Consider the following 21,960-nt stretch of genomic DNA (forward strand, 5'->3'; position numbering starts at 1 on the left):
TCTGCTGTCAGACGACCAAAAAAGAGGAGAGTTTGAGAGGGAGGAAGGGAGGAGGGGTGGGGCACGAAAACAATAGACGAGCGAAGAAAACGAAGAAGGAGAAATGGAGAATAAAAGAGGTCACCGGAGGCAGATAAAAGACACTCAATTAAACGACTGAATGGATGGCCCATTAGACCTGAACGGACACCTGCATCCTCCCCCCCCCTCCTCCTCCTCAGCTCCTTCTTCAGCCACAGGGCAGGAAAATGTCAGCTCCTGCGTTGGGTTCATCAGCCTCCCATCAGCCACTGCAGTACACAAGCTGGCTGATAATCAGAGCTACAGGTACGAGTCAATACGCTACACTCCGCTGCAAAGGCGTGTCGATTTTTCTCGCTTGTTCTACAAACACACGCAGGCGATTGCACACAGAGAGAGAGAAAGACATGAGAGAGACCTGTGCACTGACTTCAGAGAGGAAAATAGCCAGAGGCTTACCGAAAGTTCCTCAAATATGTTTGCTCATTTTGTTCTCAATAAATAAGATCTATTGAGGATAAATGTAAAAAGACAACAGAGGTGGAAGTGGTGGGAAATGAAGAGTCCTGTTCTTTTCTTCTAATCTGCAGTCTGCTGTTTATTTCTCACATTCATTAATTTCACACCCTGCAGGGTAGAAAATTCAGTCTTTTGTCATGTTCAAATGGCCGGGTGTGGGCATATCTCATCGGTAGCTGCGCGAGGGGAACGGAGGCGATTGGTTTTATTATGTCTCCTAAAAATCTTAAAACAGATTGTGCATGATGGGAAATCCATCCAAGACTGTTCTGCTGTAATGCTTTGCGTGTGGATAAAGAATTGGAGGGTCATATCAAGCGTTGTTTCGAGTGTGGGCGGCTAACATCAGAACCCCGACGGAGGCTCCTGCAGCTAAAAAAATGCAGTTAGTTCAGCATTACGGCTTGTTTACCAAAATTAAATTAGATTGTTTGACACTGACTTCTGTGCTCTTCTCCATTTCCATTAGCTAGCGCTGACACAAATGCGTTCTGTCCTGTGCATATTTCTCCTCTCACCTCCACCTTTTCCCGGCACAAATACCTTCAAAGCAAAAAAAATACTGGAAGACTGATTTAGAGAAAGCTATACACACAAACACTTCAAAAATCCTCCGAGCGAAAGGAGAGGAAGGACAGAAAAATGAAATTCACCATAGCAGGGGGAGGCGTTTTGCATAGCCCTGCGTGGCTCGTGGACAATAGAAGTGTCATGCTGATTCAAAGAACATGATTTTTAGGTAAGCCTGCCTCAATACGTCCTCCCACAGAGCCCATTTCCCCCCGTGTCCTTGGTTCACACAGAGAAACGTTCATACATCCGACCCGGCTGTGCTGTCGACGGGAGCCCGAATTCTGCTTTCTCTCTGTCAGTCAGCCGCTCACCCTCCTCCTCCTCTCACTCCTTTATTTAGCCGGCTGGAGACGAAGGTGAACCACCACATCCTATAACCTGATCGGCGGCTCATATCATCTCACAGCATAGGAAGGCTTTCTGTAATCGATTGACTTCTGGATCCCCTGTAGTTTGGACGTCAGTGCTTTCATTTATGTGCCTCAAAATATCTTGGAGCTCACACCAAATTGCTTGTTTCCTGGACACAGTTTTAAATGTATATATTAGGGCTGGGACGATTTATCTGTCTCCCGATTCGATGCTATCACGATACTTTGGTGCCGATTTGATATGTATTGCAATTTTTAAGTATTGCGATTCGATATTACGATTTATTGCGATTTTTGTTAACTTTTTTAACACCAGACCAAAGGAATAAGATGAATCATACACTTCTAGTGACTTTTACTTTGGAAAATCTCTAAATTAATACAGTAAAAATGTTTGATTTTCAGTAAGTATGTAATCAGAGATTTCCTAAAGTCAAAATTTTCAGCCATTATTTATTACATTTTTTTCCGGCAACCCAAAAATGTAAAAATAAAAGACATTTTCCTCACAAATTAGAGGTATTTCCTATTTAATTTATAAGGGACATGTAATGATTTATACTTCTGGTGAATATAATCCAATCAATCTTATTTTACATATATATATTTTGTATATACAGTTCCCTTTGTTAACACTTTATTTTGAAAACCAGATGTATTCACTTGTGTATACTTCTGCTAACTTCGCCAAGTCCGTCGCTAGCTCTCCCGTCAGCTTCGTTCTCTTTATACATCCATGCTCAGCGCTGTTTGAATTTATTTAACATAAATGTCAGTATATGGGTGCTCTGCAGGTGTAGCGTCGGCCGATTTAACCACAGAGATGAGAGTGATGGCTGGTTTGACCGCACGTTACCGGTATACGATAACGTTTCCTGTCCATGACAGAGTTAGCATGCAGCTTTAGCCATGATGTCTAGCTCTGCTTTTCCTGGCAATGTGTGAAACCCAAAGTGTTTCCATACTTTACTGTATGTGTAGTGTTTACCACGTTGGATTTAACATGTGAGGGTGCAGGTCGTATCTACGCCAACCCTCCGCTGTTTTCTGCTGTTTTCTGTCGTATCTGCTGGTTTCTGCTCGCTGCGGCCAGTTAACGTTTGTTTTGGTTGACGGATACGGAACGGATATGACGTCACGTTACTCAGACTACAACAATTAAAGCGGTAACTTCCTTCTACCTCGGCATAGACTCAAACGAAGCAAATATATCAATTCTGGCATTAAATAAATCTATTTCAAAATTGTTAAAAACAAGATAGTATACATATGTGAAACGATTTTTTCCCCACCCCTAGTATATATATGTTTATCGCTGCATGGATGAAATTACCACCACTGAGCACTATAGCAACATGCACTTCAAATGACCTCCTGCATGCATAAACAATTAGAGCAAATTCACAGTAAACATTTTACTCTGGCTCCCAATCAGCCCCATCACCAGCTTCCATAATAAACAATTGACAAGCCATGTTTGTTTCCCTCCATTATGCAAACACTTCATAGTTAATTACAACAGCTGAGCTCCTATATGAAGTTAAAAGTCTCTCACATTGCTCCCGCACATGATGCAAAGCGTGGTGCAACATTGCAGCAAGTGGAGGGTGTATATACATATATATCACACCATTTAAAGCGCAGCAAGCTCACGACGTATATCACACGGAGCATAAATGAAAAACGGAGTTTGGAAGGTGTCAGACGTGTAATAGAAACGTGATAATGTACATAAAAATCATAAAGGCTTACAGAAGTCCCTGCAGCTCGTCATTAATTCACAGTAACATGCATTATTTATCCAATCCCACACATCCTTCTTATAGCACACATTTGTTCTGTTTTTTAATTTTTAGTGTTTGCATTGTCACAGATGGTAACCTGTGATAGATACACACAGGAGGAGGCCGCCCGGGACTTGGCTCTGGCTACCTGCTGTGCTGCCAGTTGCTTCCCTTTTTTCATTATCCCTCTTAGCAATACTGTACAAACATATTGATTTCTATTGATTCCCACCATTTTACAGACTACTGGAAGTGGAGACAGCCAACTATGTAATGAGATGATATAGATGAATTCTAAGGATGCACTGATACCGATACCGGATCAGATATCAGGCCGATCAGGCTGTCTGTAAATTTATTGTTTTTGATATTTATCTGAATTAGGATGTTGTACGTTTTTTTTTTTTTTTTACAGTATACATTATATACTGGAATTTTAATTCCTGCTTAAGTTTTGACCAATCTTTTGCTGCATTAGAGAGATTTACAGTTCAATAATAATTCCTGCTAATTTTTACCAAGTTGCTGGTGTACGATTTATTGTTCTAATAACAAAAAACAATTCAGTAAATTTGTATCTATGTATTTTTGTGTTACATTTTGTTTTACAACATTAGGAAAGCAATTTTAATCAAGCCTGATGTTGACTTACATATAAAAGAATGATCCCAGTCACTTCCACACAGTGAGGCATACAGCTTATTAATTATACACTGGTATCTGATCGGTACTCGGTATCGGTCGATACCCAAAGCCCAGCTGTCGCTGTCGGTATTGTGACTAAAAAAGTTGGATCGGTGCATCCATAAATAATTCATGAGATCCTAATAAAAATACATTTTGTGTTGGAACAACCTAAGAGGATCTTTGTGTTACAGTGTTTTTTTTTCTTTCCTGTAAAAGCTATTTCATGCATACAGTCCTGGCTCACTAATACTATACTGCTGCTGACATTTATTCAGAGCTGCAGAGCATGACTCCTGGCCTCCCACTATATTTCCACAACACACTCTCTACTGTCCTTTCTGTCTCTCTTCACAGAAGCCATCAGAAAAACAGTAATAAAAGACCAGGACTGAGAGTGGGCTGAGAGTGGACTGCTCAGAGGCAAACTAATCTATCTTTACTTTGGTATCTGCTGGCCTCAACACTCACTGTTTTTCTTCACGCTCACACTTTACACACACTCCCTCCTTCTCTTCTTTCTCCCCTCTCTAAAAAACACTCTTGTTTTCTTACACCTCTCATTGACTTCAGATTTTCTTCCATCTCCCCTGGTGGGATTGTGAGAAGGATAGCTCCACATGTGTTAAAAAAGGAAAAAAAGGAAAAGAAAAGAAAAGATTCCTTGTGAGCGTTTTCAGCTCTGACCTTCAGTCAGCTCTGAGCCAGACAGCCAGGCAGCGAGACACGCTGCAGGGCTCCTCTCAAGGGACAGTTTCACAGAACAATTGCACATATAACCCCTAACCCTTCTGATACGCAGGGAAATGCCTGAGTGGCAATGACAAGGAGTGGTAGGCTGTGAATAATGAAAGCCAATGCTGAAGCCAAGCCCTCCACAAGGCTGCGGAATATAAGATGTATTTGATTTTTAAAAATAGTCAGAGGAGGCATCCTGCAAACAAGGTCAATCATCTAAAGCCTCCTTCATGCAAATAATCTTCTCCAATGTAGCTGGTAAATCTCAAAAATTGACTAAATGCGAAGCACAACAGGAAAACTAATTTCATACCTCACAGATATTTTCCATTTCAAAATGCCAAGAAATCTGCACCCCGAATTAATCACCACCATTGCGCCTTTTGTAACTGAGGCATGACAGCAAGACCTTCAAAGTCTCAGGAATGTAAACATGTTTAAGAAACCCATCTAGATAGTTCCCTGCTTCCATGTGTGGTGCCGCATGCTAATGCAAGACGGATCTCCTTTTTGTTCTTGAAACCCACGGTGGGTATTTTTAAACCGTGGAAATCATTTGCCAGTGGAGAGGAGATAGTTTCATATTTCTATAAGCTACAGCGCGGCCAAGTGACACATGAATATTTTAAGCAGCTTTGTGCCTATTTAAATGTGTTTGCTGTGAACGTGCTGGCTGGCGGTGGGCCAGGGCACAGGGTGTTATCCTTAATTCCCGCAATCCCAAACTAAACTCCGTGCTGATAATTCAGGCTGGCGGAAAAAAAAGCGAAAAGCAAATAAAGTCAATTAACGACAAACTCCCCTTGAATTTGTTCCCTCTGCCCTTGCTTGTTCTTGACAACCTTGTAATATCACCTCCATAAACACAGTTGAAGGAATGAAAAGAGTGTTAAATATAAGAATAAAAAGACCTTCATCCTGGCGCAGCATTGTGGAAGTAGTTAGATAAAGCTTTCACTAGAGACGATAAGAGTCTTTTGCCAGAGGACTGAAAAAAATGACTTGATTTCCTTTCCAAAATGAAAAACAATGCTGTGTTTTTACTTATAAATATCCCCAGACACGTCTGTATTGGGAAAAATATAAATATATATCCAGGAAATAAACAAACAAAATGAGCATCTCTGAGTCAACAAAGCTTTCAGCAGCAGTTGACAGCCCAGGGACATACACTGCGTCTGCCAATGCAGGTTTGAAGATGGCGGTGATAACGTTATCACTCAACCTCACAGCCACACACCAACTGTGGTCATCACCAGAATTAAATCACTGATTTCATTGTTGATCTTCCTTCTGTTTAACTTGAGGCGTTTTATAGATTAGACACACGTAAGTGAAACTCAATTAGATCTGACGGAATGGCAGATGTGATGAGTCATTGTGCTTGTGTGACTGAGCATTTGTTACAAAGAAAAATAAGATCATATAGCGCTATTTCCATGGAAAAATGTCAAATGAGATCCTTTCATTCTAGCCCACCAGTTAGTCTATGAATAATGTAGACTTTAGAGCTGCAACCATTAATCGATTAGGTGTCAACTACTAAATTAATCGCCAACTATTTTGATAATCGATTTGAGTAATTTTTTTAAGGAAATAGTCCAAATTCTCTGATTCCAGCTTCTTATATGTGAATATTTTCTGGTCTCCTTACTCCTCTATGACAGTAAACTAAATATCTTTGAGTTATGGACAAAGCAAGACATTTGAGGACGTCATCTTGGGCTTTGGGAAACACTGATCAACATTTTTCACCATTTTATACATCAAACAACTAATCGATCAATCAAATCGACAATGAAAATAATCGTTAGTTGCAGCCCTAATAGACTTTAATGCAACTAGGGCTGTCCTCGACCAAAGAAATTCTTAGTCGACTAACTCTCATACGATTTTGTCGACTAATTGATTAGTTGATTTAATCGACAGATCTGTAAAACTGAGTTTCTCCACAGAGAAACCCACAAAAACATCATTTTAAATCTTATATTTACCAGAGATGTGCTCATATATATCTGGGAAATTAGTCAGTTAGCATGAAAAGGCATAAAAATAACTAATCGACTAAAGAAATGTTAGTCGACTAAGACCAAACGGCTGATTAGTCGACTAATCGACTAAGAGGGGACAGCCCTAAATGCAACCCTGAATTCCCATCTCATCTATGACAACCGAGGGGAAAAACTGGTGTTAGCAAACCATAGTTCAGCTTGCAAATTCAAAACAAAGTTCAGGTTTTCGTGCCACACAACTAAGCTGTTACATTTCACGTTTGAAGTGGGCATTTTGCAGCTTTTTCTTTAGCTTACATACATTGCACGGGGTGGATGTGGAGAGAAAATCAATGTGGCAATTGTTCTGGGAGACCCTTAGCAGCATCAGTAGCTACAAAGTCTCCTTCAGTGCTCCCAAAAGGCAAGTGTAAAATTATTATAAAAGGAGAATCTTATCTCAAGCGTATCTTATTACGCCTTGTAAGGGCTGCACCGGGCCCATTCCAGTATCAAAGTAAATGAATTACCTGTAAGATTTATAAATGAGGAACGTCCAACGCAATGATTCATTCCTGTGTGGAAATTAGCTCAGCATTTTCCGCCTGCAGCTGGTGGCCAGAGCACTTCTTGATTTTGTTTTTTTTCCTCTGACACTTGTCGCTCTACACGGCGAGGCCGACGCCGTGCATACAAAGGGCTGACTATGCTTTGGTGTTACAGTGTGTGTGTGTGTGTGTGTGTGTGTATGTGTGTAAAGGTCTCAGCCTGACAGGAGAACACTGGTTTTACAACGTGAGCCGCCTGTCTGGGCAGAATGGGACTTGCGGGGCAGGAAGAGGGAACAGACAGACCCAGGGGAGCTGACCCCCCCTCCTCATTTAGTCCGCCTCCTGCAGGAACAGCTGGGATCATATCTGCTGAGCAAGCACATCCTGCAGGACAGGAAGTGCACAGGGGGAAAAGGACACCAATGGGGCTCCATTGACTCTCAAGGCAATTTTTCTCCTTTCGCTCCACATCAAAACGCTCTTACACACACACTGACATACATTTTTTGATGAAATCGCCCACACACGCACTAGTGTATCTTCATGTATCTTTCTCTTTGTGGAAGCTCAGCTCCTTTACAAGAGAAAACACAGACAGATACGCGTAGCATCTTTTTCTAAAGGGAATGAATTACACTACACGAAATTGAGCCATCTTACAACAGGGGAGATGTGAAGTGGCTGCTGCTTGACAGACAGAGATAATGCTGTAGAGACTAAAGCTTTGGTCTATTATGAAAGCATAAACATTGTGCCTTTTTTAAGTCAGCAACAGGCAGCAGGCCGAGCTGCCAAGGGTCGCTGTCCGTGGTGCTGAAACAGTGGCTCGGTGGTCTGGGAGCTGTCCGTGGTGCTGAAGTGGCTTTTTCAGGACCACGGACAACGACCCGCCTCATTTAGCCTCGTTTCAACCTTTATTTCACTGCCACCAGAACAAAATCCAAGCATGAGCTCTATACTCAGAGCAACAGATCTTACAGGGACATGAATCTCATCTCTTATCTCGCATGGTTTTTTGTCTCTGGTGCTATGACGCCGGGTGCCTTGCAGATCCTGGGAGTCAGCATATACAGTAAGCGACATATTGGGATATATGGAGAGGTATACAGTCAACTACTGACTCCAAATCTAATCTTATACTATCTGACAAATGAATTACCATGGTGTCAGTCACCAAAATACACCTCCAAGGTGTATCAAACACTGTATAAATGATCCCTCCTAGTAATTTACTCATTATTTTGGCTGGCTTGGAAACTTTCGTGTCAAATGCTATACTATATGAAGGGACTTTATGCCATATCCCCTCCCCAAAGGATTACTATACTGACTGTCAGACAACGTGTGAGACGGGCTGAGGATGCTGAGGATGCTGCACGAAGAGAAGCAACATCCCGTTGCCATAGCGGCGGCTCTCGCGGACGCGGCCTGACTCTTAAACAGGAGGACCCTCGGGGGAATCAGGGGGGATTGTAAGGATGTGTTGTCAACACTTGATGACATCCGCTGTCTGGGGGGAAGGGGATGGAGGGGGGCTCCCCTTACTGTCACTCCAAGATGCTCTCTGTACATTCAACAGAAAGTGAATAACACACGCCATCCTGATCTAATTAAGCAGCAGACAAAACCTCAGGAGGCCGAGATGGGCTGGTTTTTATATATAGAGCACCATTTTAAAGTTATGAATCAGCAATAGTGGCAACTGTTGAAGAACTACTTTAATAAACAACATTAATTATAGCATTCTTCCACAAGGATATAGTTCTTTAAAGAGAAGTTGATAATCAATAATCAGTATGAGAGATGATTTCCAGCTTCCAACGTGACTCAGCCAATCACCAAGAACCGGAACTATATTAGTTTTATGGATGCCAATAAAGGGTATAAATAAGCAAAAACCACGGGGTATCCCTTATTGGCATATAGCACTTCAGTGGGATTAAGGATGAAGAGTAAAAGGCTACTGCCCGGCGTATCGATTGGGCCCTTGTGACAGATCAGAGTGATTGATCCACACTCCGGGTGTAATGTTTACATGTAAACATTTACTGCAGAGGACATGTTGGGGGGGTGTCAGCAGTTTAAAAGGAGCCGTGGAGATACAAGACTCAGCACACGAGTCTGCATGGTGATATTCTTCTTTGAGTTTCATCAGTTGCCATGAACTGTTGCATGGGAGTGCATGGGGGGGGGGGATTTTGTTTCAAAGTTACTGTTTTGTGGACGACATTATTCATCACTGATGGTGTGATGCACTCAGTAAAAAGCTTTAAAAAAATACTATTATTATGTGATTATAATGTAAACTATTCATCAACAATTGCCAACTAAAAACAAGGTATAAGAGTGGGACAAAATGTCTCGACACATCTGCTTCTGCATCCCGTGATTGTATTCATTCACTGCCGACAGTCAGCTCAGCTCGCAGTGATCAGACACCGTTAGAGATGATGACACCGTATTATTATCATTATAATAAACAAACATGGGATTCTTACCGAATCTTAAAACGTGTGGCATCCCGCGAGAGTAACCAAGAAACAGCAGCAGAAGCGGGATCAGCCTGAGGTTGGACCTGAAAACGAGACTGCTTATCATCAGATGATGGGAGGTAATCTTCATGTTGTTTTGGAGGAAAAAAATGCACAGTGGTTTTTAAATCCCCCTCCTCCGGTGCGCGGGTTTGATTCCCCCCTCCCGTGATTTCTTCTACGCTCGTTGGGCAAGGCAGGGTGACGGGCGGCCCTGGATGCGCAAGATCACGGCATGGTCACTTGCGCTTTCCCTAGATCCATTAGCAGTCCCGGCATGATTCCTTTTTTCCCCTTCCCCTTCTTCTCCTTCTCCTCCTTCTCCTTCACTGCGCCAAGAAACAACAATCCTCCGGGTCGAGGGACGGCGGGACATCCATGTCGAAGGGTCCGGATCCAGTGGGGAGGGGGGGAGCCCAATCATGGGCTGTAATAATAAGGTAGAAGGTATAGATATAGTGGAGATGGGTTGGTTGGAGAGAGAGAGAGAGAGAGCCAAGCAAGCAGAGGATACACGGCAGCGATATACAGCCCCCTATGAGGCGCTCTGGGTAGCTTGCGCTCCCATTATACTGCACTGCTGCACAGGCTCTGACGTCGAGCCAAGGTTAGTGTTGTGAACGCGCAGCAGAGAGAGAGAGAGAGAGAGAGAGAGAGAGAGAGAGAGAGAGAGTCAATGAGGGAGAGAGAGAGAGAGAAGGGAGATGCATATACAGATAGAAAGAAATGAAAAAAGAGGGAGGATGGGGGATGTAGAGAGAGGGGGAGATAGATAAGGGAGAGGAGACAGAGAGGAATAAAAAGGGAGGAGGAGGAGGAGGAGGAGGAAACTTAGTTTCTCTGTTACCCCCAAAACTTGCCAGTCGAGGATGCAATCTTTTGAGTTGCAATCCATCCGAATAAATACCACAAAGGTCCATTTGCAAAAAGCAAAGCATCTGTCAGATGTTTAAATTAAACTTGTGATCATCTTGTAATGAAGTGTGATAAGGGACAACTGCAACCTCTAGTTAACAACATAGTTCTATATTTTTTTGTTGCTTGTCTGTTAGCGCAGGATCTCTAATTCAGCACCATGGACAGCAAACAGAAAGAGAGAGTCAGTGAGGGAGAGAGAGAGAGAGAAGGGAGATGCATATACAGATAGAAAGAAATGAAAAAAAGAGTGAGGATGGGGATGTAGAGAGAGAGAGGGGGGGGGGGGTGGATAAAGGAGAGGAGACAGAGAGGAATAAAAAGGGAGGAGGAGGAGGAAACTTAGTTTCTCTGTTACCCCCAAAACTTACAAGATGCAATCTTTTGAGTGTGCACAGCAACAGTAACTTCAGTGTGAACCACTTGCAAATCCATCCGAATAAATACCACAAAGATCCATTTACAAAAAGCAAAGCATCCGTCAGATGTTTCAAATAAACTTATGATCATCTTGTAATGAAGTGTGATAACTGCAACCTCTAGTTAACAACATATTTCTATATATTTTGTTGCTTGTTTGTTAGTGCAGGATCTCTATTCAGCATCATGGACAGAGACACAGCAAACAGAAAGCTTTCAAACAGCCAGCAATAATGATTAAGCTTTGGCTAATTCTAGAGGCACTTTCCTGTATGCATATACAGATAGAAAGAAATGGAAAAAAGAGGGAGGATGGGGGATGTAGAGAGGGGGAGATGGATAAAGGAGAGGAGACAGAGAGGAATAAAAAGAGAGGAGGAGGAGGAGGAGGAGGAGGAGGAGGAGGAGGAGGAGGAGGAGGAGGAGTGTGAAACTTAGTTTCTCTGTTACCCCCAAAACTTGCGCGTCGAGGATGCAATCTTGTGAGTGTGCACAGCAACAGTAACTTCAGTGTGAACCACTTGCAAATCCATCCGAATAAATACCACAAAATACGGATCCATTTGCAAATGCAAAGCATCTCTCAGATGTTTCAAATAAACTTATGATCATCTTGTAATGAAGTGTGATAAGGGGGCAACTGCAACCTCTATAGTTAACAACATATTTCTATATTTTTTTGTGCTTGTTTGTTAACGCAGGATCTCTATTCAGCACCATGGACAGAGACACAGCAAACAGAAAACAGCCAGCAATGATTAAGCTTTGGCTAATTCTAGAGGCACTTTCCTGTATACAGGCAAATACAGAAATAACCACACTGCACTGCACACAACAACCTGGCCAACCTCTGCACACACTATAGCGATGTGATGATCTCATGCCTGCAGGATATCATTTTGGTTGTGTTATATAGGCCCACTTTGCGTGCTGCTCTGTCATTCACAACTTAACGGGATTTCAAGCAAACAACCTTTTCAACAATTTCCACCATCTTTTCCAGAAATGTGGGAGGAGTGGGATGAAAGGAATTAAAATTGGCAGAATGCGTAATATCGACAGAAGCCTTCTGAAAGGCGTGAATATTTAACCTATGCAAATAACTCCACTTTAGACTTGAAAGCCTTCCAGCAACAGACTATTTCTCGAGTGTGAGCCATTCTCCGGTGTGGAGGTATGTGTGTGTGTGTGTGTGTGTGGCACACACACAAAGGCTCTGGTCATACATTTCACGGGGGAAAGACTGGAGATTGCGTTTGTTTCTATCTGATTTGAGGTTCAAACGAGGCTGATAAATCCTATAGGATGTGAGGCACCAAGAAGATGGATATCTGCAGCTCTTGCGTGGGTCTATACACGCTATCGATTTAACACTACATGCACCTTATCAGCCCAATGAGCAGCTCTTCATGCACGGGCCAGTGCATCAGCTGGAGCTGTAGGTACAGTGGTGTGCACCCCCGCCCCAACAGGGTGGAGGGGCCATTTAATCCCAACGGGGGATGTGAAAGGAGGTCTTTGATCGGCACCACCAGAGTCCAAAGCCTGGATGAACACCGTCATTGTGTGGCTGAATGGCCTGTGTGTGTATGAGTGTGTGTACTCCAAAAATAAAACCATATTCCTGTATTTAAAATAGATACTTTATGGTATATGTATCTCCCCTGATGTCACTAAAGATGTCTTTGAAGTATTGCATTGCTGTTGCATCTTATAGTGATATTAAAAAGTAAATGTGTGGATAAGCAAAGAATACTGACACCTGGTGCTACTCCACTACCGGATCTGTCAAATCCAACCAATTCACAAATAAAAAAAGCATTTAATAGTGAAGAGGGCGCTTGCATATCAGCTAAAAAGGAAACACAGAGTAATTACATGGGATCAAGTAGGTGGTGTGAACACCAACTTTGAACGCGTGTCAGTTTGCGTGGGTCTGCACCCCAGCAATGTGTGAGAATATCAAAGAGAATGGCACTCATCATGCCACCATCTGGACTATTAGCATAATTATGGAAAAAAAACAGGGTTCCCGTATAAGTCAGCAGAGCTTCACACAGCATGAAAGGAATACTTATTGAGCTCAGAGTGAGAAGACATCAATCGTTGGTCTTAAAGTCACAGCGCCCTCTGGCCAAACACTGAGGTATTACACTAAGAAAAAGCCCTTAGGTGCCCCCACAGTCAATGCACCGAAGATTTAATTTACGGAATAGAATTAAGGCTGCCACAAATGATCCTGATTTAATCTTCTAATATGAATCTAAACAGTTTTGTCTGTGCCTCAGCGTAGGGCATTTAAGGACGAACGAATCAGTTATGCTCCCCTTTAAGTCTCCCGAGTTCATTTTCTGTTTGCAGTTTAGTTTAACACACTTTAAACTCCCCAGTAAGCCAGTCAGCATAACATAACTGCGTGTGTAAACCAGTTAGAAAAGAGGAGGTGATGGGAATGGCCTCATTATGATGTTAAAATGACTCCTGCTCCTTGTGACTAATAGGAAAATACCATTTGGGAGATGTACTCCTTTTTTTTCATCCGTGATCAAACCGTGTCGCTTTTTAAAGGAGACCACAAATTAGATTACTTTATACACACCCACTTGCTTGTAACCCAGGGAGGCTTCCACATGAGCTGGCTGGTGTGTTTATTCAGACGCCATTCATGCACTGGGTAATGCAAAGGGGACTTTATGCAAAGGAGAGATAACCACTGCTAAAAGCCTTCTGTCATTCTCTCTCTCTCTGTTTCTCTCGCTCTCTCCCGCCCTCGTTCACTCTCTCGCGCAGGCAGACTGGTGGAAAGATAGCATTGGCACAGGGAGGGGAAACCATGGAAACGAGAAGCTGATGCACTTTGAATGGTAAGACCCTGAAAGAGAAGACATTCATTCAATTCAGTCGCCCTGTACTAAAGGCTCATCTCGACTGCATTATTCTGAATGCTACAAGTTTATTCTAACATGCTTGGCTCCAGAAAGCCAACAATGGTCTCACTTCATCAGCCCATTATGTCAGGATGACTGTAGCTAAGGATGTCTTAACATTTTTGGCAAGTTGAAGAAGGGCCCTACAAAAAAAAAACCCCACTTACTCCTTTTGCACTCACACATTCAAAACCTGCTCTTTTTCCCTGCTACTATAAAACAGCAGTCGTCCTTGCAAATGGAGCACACCATGCGCGCCTCTCTTGAGCCTGTAATCATCACAGTTTTGAGTTCAACATATTTACATTTCCCAGTTGTGGCTTTGCTTCAGAAAATGCCTTTGAACATAACAGCATGCCGCAAGTCAGCACTGGCCTGCCATATATGTCTTGAGAAGTGCTGTCAATGAGATCCCAGGGACCTCAGTGGGAATACATTCTTCAGAGACGACAATTAGTCAAGTGAGACAGTAATTAGGACCTCTCTGCACACTGTCACTTCCAGTTAGTGCTGACGGATGCCCGCAAATCCCCCCCTCCAGCAACTGCAGTCAGGCAGACTTACTTCTGGAGCCGCACACTGTTGACAACCATCTGTAACTTCTGTCTACCATGGTGTTTCTTTCAAAACGTGGCATGGAAATACAGTATGGTCAGTAGCATGATGGTAAAGGAAACTACCAGCTCTATAAAGTCATGTGCCATCATGGTCATGAACAAATCACCATTGTCACTTAACCTCTGTGGTAGTACTATACAGTAGTCCTTTATCATTACTGTAGTGACTAAATTACCATGCTAGAGCTCTACAGAAGTTAAAAAGGCTAGGGCTATCCTCGACCAAGGTCGACTAACACAAATACATGATTAAATAAATAGGATCACATAGCGCTATTTCCATTTGGAAATGTAAATGAAATGTAAAATGAGCTCCTTTCATTCTAGCCAACCAGTTAGCTGACAACTACTTTAGAGCAGCAACGATTATTGGTTAGTTGTCAACTACTAAATTAATCTGCAACTATTTTGATAATTGATTAGAGTACATTTTTAAGAAAAAAATGTAGAAAGTGTCTGATTCCAGCTTCTTAAATGTGAATATATTCTGGTTTCTTTACTCCTCTCTATAACAGTAAACTGAATATCTTTGAGTTGTGGACAAAACAAGACATTTGAGGACGTCATCTTGGGCTTTGGGAAACATTGGTCAACATTTTTCACCATTTTATAGACCAAACAACTAATCGATTAATCAAGAGAATAATCGGCAGATTAATCAACAATGAAAGTAATGTTTAGTTGCAGCCCTAATAGACTTTAATACAACTAGGGCTGTCCTCGACCAAAGAAATTCTTAGTCGACTAACACTAACATTGATTAGTTGATTTAATAGACAGATCTGTAAAACTGAGTTTCTCAACAAAGATTCACATAAAAGCACCACTTTAAAATCACCAAAAGTTGTGTTTACCAGAGATATACTCACAAGTTTCTTAGAAATAAGTCATTCAGCATGAAAACAGGACACAAAAAAACAACTAATCAATTAAAGAAACCTTAGTAAGCTAAGATCAAAAGGACCGATTAGTCGACTAAGAAGGGGCAGCCCTAAATGAGTCCCACTATATTGTAGCATTATGGAAAAAGCACTGCACTGCCATACAACATCTGTATATTGAATATTGAATTATATATATATATATATAAAAAAATGGAAACACTCTTGTCTCCAAATAAAAATGAATTTAAAAAAAAACATGTGTATATTGACTAATATTAATTACACAACTATTCCATGTAAGTTGATATTCGTACAAAGCACTTCACTTTCTGCAGTCAAAAAAGGCATCACAACAGAAAACACAGCTTCAATATATAACAGGGGGAAACTCTCTTGGTTCAGCAAATGCACCCACAGTATAAAGCTATAGCTTACCTGACATTGGCAATCAGGAATACTTCCGCAATTTGGTACTTATTGTGACGTCCTCATTGTAGCGAAGTTAGCTCCAGAGTTCTTACTGCTGGATGTTTTGAAAAAGCAGGAAAACGAAAGCTGTTCACTGATTGGCTGATTCGAGAGCCTGTCCAATCAGGTTATCTGTAGGCGGGACAATTGTCAGCATGATTTTACAAACAACTTGATTACATTAACAACAGTAATTTCGCACAATATAGAGGTATTTTAAATGATTGTGTGACATTGTTTCCATGTAGTGCCACGTTTTGAGTCATGCATTGATTTTGTTATCATTTGTAAATTGTTTATTGTGGTGTAGTCCAGTGCATCTGTATTGCAGTGTATCCTAATGATAACAAAATCAATACTGGTGATTGTCTGGACAATAAGATCTGTAATGATGCCAATATGGACCTTTTCTTTTCAGACATTCAATTAGTTGTCAACTATTAAATTAATCGCCAACTATTTTGATGATTGATTAATCGGTTTGAGATTTTTTTTAAAGGAAAAAAAGGCCCAAATTCTCTGATTGCAGCTTCTTAAATGTGAATATTTTCTGGTTTCTTTACTCCTCTATGACAGTAAACTGAACATCTTTGAGTTGTGGACAAAACAAGACATTTGAGGACGTCATCTTGAGCTTTGGGAAACACTGATCGACATTTTTTTTTTACCATAAACCAAACAAACTAATCAATTAATCCAGAAAATAATCAACAGATTAATCAACAATAAAAATAATTGTTAAGATAAATTGCATTACATTGAGATTATCAGGTATCGTGCATGCTGGAGCGTTGTCATGGCTTACTGGGACACTTAATGGAACTGAGCCATCGTTACTGTTATTAGCCGCACAGGTGTGGGTGCATAGAGCATAGTGGGGCCTTAAAATTGGCTCCTGTTCTGATTTGACTTACACTATATATCTTAAATTAAATCTACTTCACTCTCTGGATCCATAATTTCTAATTAGTTTGAGTTAAAGATAGCATCGCAATTTCAGACAAGAATGAACAAGGCTACCAATGAAGGATTATGCTTCATAGCCCTAAAAGACCCATATCCATTTTCACAAAAGTTCAAAATAAAAGCAAAGACTTTGTATTCAACAATTAAAAATGATGATTCTTGGTGACTTTATTAACCCATATCTGTATCTTGCTTCTTTAAATGCCACCACAAAGGAACCCTACATTTTGAGTCCAAAACACATAGGCTTGTGAGGTGGGTCTGAAAAGTTTGTGGCAGCTGTAGTCACTTTGGATTCACAACATTTCACATTGGATTGCAAAACTGACCCAGTTTCCTGTTGTTAAAAAAGTCACACTGTCCATAGAAACTTCTCAAACTTCTCCAGCAGCATAATCCACTTCCGTCTGTTCCAAGCACTCATTTATTATAAATTTCCATTTTATTTATGGCTCTCAGAATAGTTATGTCTGAATGTCAACAGCATTATTTATGAGAGAAATATAAGATGCTGAGATTTTCTAATAAGAACCCCTAAACATAACAACACAAATAAGTCGAAATAAATAAATATCTTTCTTTTTTTTCTCTTCTTTATTTTGTGTGAGTTGTTTATATCTTTGTTCTTGTCGGGAAAATAAATGCTTTCTGTTCTTTGTGGTTTCAGATCTTAGGAAAGAAATCATACATATTCACAGACACAGACCCACAACAACGCACACACACACACCACACACACACACACACACAGCAGAGAGCCCGGCTGATTGGATGGTGGACGGCTGGAGTTGTTATTACAGAGCATCCAGCAGAGTCTGGTTTGCAGGATAAGGACGTCCTTACAGGGCATTTCTCAGTGTGAACGATGAGGAAACAGCCCACTGTGTGTGTGTGTGTGCGCGCATGTGTGTGTATAAGAGAGAGAGAGAGAGAGAGAGAGACTGATAGAGACCCAAGAGAGAAAGTTTGGAAGAGAGGAATAGACAGAATGTGGACAGATGCATCCGTCTGCCTACATAGTTTGGCCATCAAATAGAAATCTTGGCAATGCTTGCAAAAAGTGACTTTCCCCATCGGACTAGTCGGTGCCAAGGGTCTGCCTGCAGAGAAACAGAGTAGAGAATAAGAGAGGCTTTACATTCTGATACAGGAAAAGCCTCCAATAAACTTTTCTTTCTGCAAAGACATCTCCATCGTCCACGAACAAAAGCGAGAGGAGGAGGGCCTTTCCGGAGCAAGACATGGAAGTGTAAACAAAGAGCGGACACGCTCGGTGATTTTCATACATCTGGGGCTTTGTTAATGGGCTCTCTTGATGCCTATTAGTGACTCATTAGGGCTTGATCTAATTCTCACCATTTTACAGACCACTGAGAAAAGAGACATCCTGTAAATGTGAATGCCACCAACACATCAGCATGTTATATAAACATAGACCTGTGTTGACACAATGCTGCAGTGGGTAGAAATGGAGCAAATATGATTAAAAAAAAGTTATTTTTATAAAACGGTCACTATTTGCTGACAGTAGTGCATGGGGCAGGTAATCTGGAAAAAAATCATGTTCCTCTGTGTCCTCCGGTGTCCTCCGATGCTCCTTATGGGATCTGCAAGATTTCACAGACCGGAGGAAAACATCCAATCAGAATCTCTATGAGCAGCTGTCAACCACTCACAACCTCCAATCAAACAGTCAAACTAGGCAGCGCTGATCAAATATGAATCAATATTCTGTTACTGTAATGTCTATTTGTCGCCTAAAATGTTTTCAGAAACATCTTGTAGTGTACTGTAAAATGAGAAAATGTGTGACCCGGCAGCGATGTTGAGGAAATACCAAGCACCGCCCTTCAGCCAGCGCACAACCAATAGGAACGCTAAATAGGAACGCTCTCTCTCTCTGAAATGACCTGTGATTGGCCAAAGTCTCCTGTCACAGATTTTTTAAAGCCTGAAAACAAAGCCGTGATGAGGTGCAGAATTCTAGTTTTCTCTCTGAACACTCAAATTACAATATGCTGAAAGGGTATTATGGAATTTTTGCCCAATGATGCCAAAAACGTTCTCCCTACTGAAAATGTAATTGATGCATGAAAACAGTTACACACCTAAAAAAGTCTTGTCGACCTTTTTATGCTTCCATCTCAGTATCCACTCTGTTTCCACAAAGATCCAGGGATCAACTGTTGCAGAAGGGGATGAAAGGGCCCAGCAGTTGCCTCAGACATCCAGGATCAGAAACTCCAAACAGGGATAACACCCTCTCAGCATTCAATGTTTTCAATCAAGGGATCAGCTACTGTGACTGGAAACAAAATGTCCCAGACAGCTATCATGCAGGAGTTGCCGCCAGGCAAAAGCTGGCACGACTAATATGGCTTGTCAGAGTGAAAATAGCCCGGTATTGTTCTCACCTTCCGGAAAGGTACTGGCATAATGCTTTTGTCTTGTTCATCTCGAAGGAGTCATGCTCTAATAGCTTTCCAGGCTCATATTGCTTTGGTAAGAGGGATTTAAAGTTGCTGTTTCACTACCCACAGAGTGTAGCGATGTGAGGTTATGGAGCTATTCATTTACACGTAATTCAGCATGAATCAAATTTATACCGTCATAAATGTGATAAATTCGTGTCTTTATATTAAATGGCATTTGACGCATGGATTTGAGAATTATCAAAGTGCCTGGTTAGGGATTTATTAAAAATAACTCAAGGTACATGGACTGTGCCGTCTACAGCTCAAGTGTTTTCATGAGTTGCCAAGACTGCAGTGGTACAGAAATATATTGGACAGATAAACAGAAATACTAAATAGTGTGACGAATCTGTCAAGCACCCGGTTGTTAATGGTTGCAAAGAACTCTGAGAGATTAAAGACATATGAGATGTCGCAATACGTTTAGCTACTTTCAATGCAAAACTTGAATAGACAGAAAGACGGACGTCTCTTTTGCTCCTACGAAACAATCAAATTCATTGCATTAGATAGAGAAACGGTTGCATAAACTCTCAGTATGAAATTCTAAGCATCCAACTCACAATTATACGCAGACACCTGCTTTTTTCTGGCAGACAAAATGGTAATTTTAACATATTCAAAAGTCTTCTGAATTACTTTCAGTGGCTTCCTTGCACAAATCCTTGGAGTGGTTTTAATAGACAAATACTTGTTAGAATGAGGTCCTCAGCATCTACAGTAAGCCCTGTACAAAATCCACCCTGCAGTAAAATGTTGCCACCTAAGCCTGTGTAAAAACCCAGGGAAAACTCTGGACGGAGACCAGCAGATAGAGCGTCCGTGTGGAAACATAAAGAAGGGTTTGATCTCATTTATGCCCCCACTGTTCTGGAGGTGATAAAACGAGGCCGGTCTTGAGCTCGGCGAGGTCAGTCCTCTCCTCTCATCTCCTCTCCTCTCCTTCTCCTCCTTCCCTCTCCCCCATTAATCACGTCTTACACATGAAAATGAGCTTAACCCTTTTTTCCCCGCGCACTGCTCTACTTCCACTCAAGGACACCTTGCAATAGGTATAAGTAGGATCTCTCTGTGCATATTTTCCCTCCTGCATTTCCACCTAATGGACATCCTTCAGTCTTGATCCAGCTTGACTTAGCTGTGAAAACATGCTGGATGGGGTTTTAGCCTCGCTTGTTAAGGCTGTCACTCTTCCTCGTGTGGCCTCATAACAATTAACACTTCCATAAACCCTTTTGTCACATGCTTAACAGGGGGAAAAAATGAAATTGAAGGACTTATCCATACCCCCTTGAGTCTAACATAATTTCACTGCAAGGCAACTAAAACTATGTGAAGGAATATAATATACTGTATGAAAAAGAGGAGGACGGAGAGAAAGAGCGAGAAGATAGCGAGAAGGAAGATAAAGTCGCCGAGGGAGGGGAAGAAAGAGAAGTAGGTAGAGAATGAGTAAGGAAGAGAGAGGACGAGAAAAAAGAAAATGAGCTTGGTTCCCTGTGTGGCACAGTGCTTCACCACTTAATCATCCCCTGGTCTATAAATAGGCCTTCACAGCCATGGAATATTGGGAGATTAATGGAGGAGAATGGAACACCATAATGCTCTGAACTTCAGCACTTCTGTTGCACTTCAGTTCAGTGCAGATTTCATTTTACCGCTCCTCTTCATTTTTATCATAAAAAAAGTGCAGAGGGGACGTTCTCCAGATTGCATCCAGTTTACTCCGTCCCTCCTCTTCTTCTTTGTCTTTTCTTTTCTCCACTGCAACACTGGAGGACAGACATGCATACTCACAGCTAAATGCCACCAAAAGGGCAGAAATATTGATGCCGTGCAAGCATGCAAGCATTAGCAACAACACCCAAAGAACACAAGGTTTCCCCACAGCAGACAGCGGAAAAAGTTTCCTCCCCTCATTTCACATTCTGTATGATGCACTGCACCGTTCCTTTTTCGGCACCTATCGCAAGTGCTTATCTCTTGAGGAAATGTTGACGGTGTTGATGTAGAAGGAATCACCTTGTATCTCAATGCTCCCCTCGCTGTGTATATGTGTCTGCGCTCGTATGTGTGTACATCCAGGAGAACTTGTGTAGGTGGAGGCTCACATCAGCAGCATTTGACTTTGAGGGAAACATGACAGAGGCGTGATTAAGGTCAGAGGGAAGAGAGAGAGAGTTAGTGAGGACACTAAACCTGTACTGAAACCTGTATTGACCTGGTCATAGCGTGTTCGCCTCCCTCTCCCTCTCCCTCTCCTCCCTCTCTCCACACTTCCAAACGAGGTGGAGGGATGGGGGGCCCCCCGCCCCCCATCCCTCCACCTCGTTTGGAAGTGTTGTGAACGTTGCATGGATGGCTGAAAGCAGATTGGGTTATATTTCCATCCATCCATTATCTGTAACCTCTTATCCTATATTCAGGGTCGCGGGGGGGCTGAGCGAAGGTGAGGTACGCCCTGGACAGGTCGCCAGACTCTCACAGGGCTGACACATAGAGACAGAGAACCATTCACGCTCACAT

At 41.9% G+C, this 21,960-nt stretch overlaps 1 protein-coding gene across 3 annotated transcripts in view; it reads right to left on the minus strand.

Annotated features, from left to right (window-relative positions):
* Positions 1 to 16,040, minus strand: part of LOC141756060 (glutamate receptor ionotropic, kainate 2-like) — a 71,959-nt gene extending 55,919 nt beyond the window's left edge. For 2 of the 3 annotated variants that reach the window (XM_074615507.1, XM_074615506.1), the window contains exon 1: positions 9,731 to 10,387. In XM_074615507.1, the coding sequence (XP_074471608.1) occupies positions 9,731 to 9,854 (124 nt within the window). In that variant the 5' untranslated portion in view covers positions 9,855 to 10,387. Of the gene's footprint in view, positions 1 to 9,730; positions 10,388 to 15,961 lie in introns of those variants that run through there. The other variant, XM_074615508.1, reaches the window with a different exon arrangement.
* Between the last annotated feature and the right edge of the window lie 5,920 nt (positions 16,041 to 21,960).

Source organism: Sebastes fasciatus, chromosome 18 (assembly GCF_043250625.1).
Source record: "Sebastes fasciatus isolate fSebFas1 chromosome 18, fSebFas1.pri, whole genome shotgun sequence".
NCBI lineage: Eukaryota > Metazoa > Chordata > Actinopteri > Perciformes > Sebastidae > Sebastes > Sebastes fasciatus.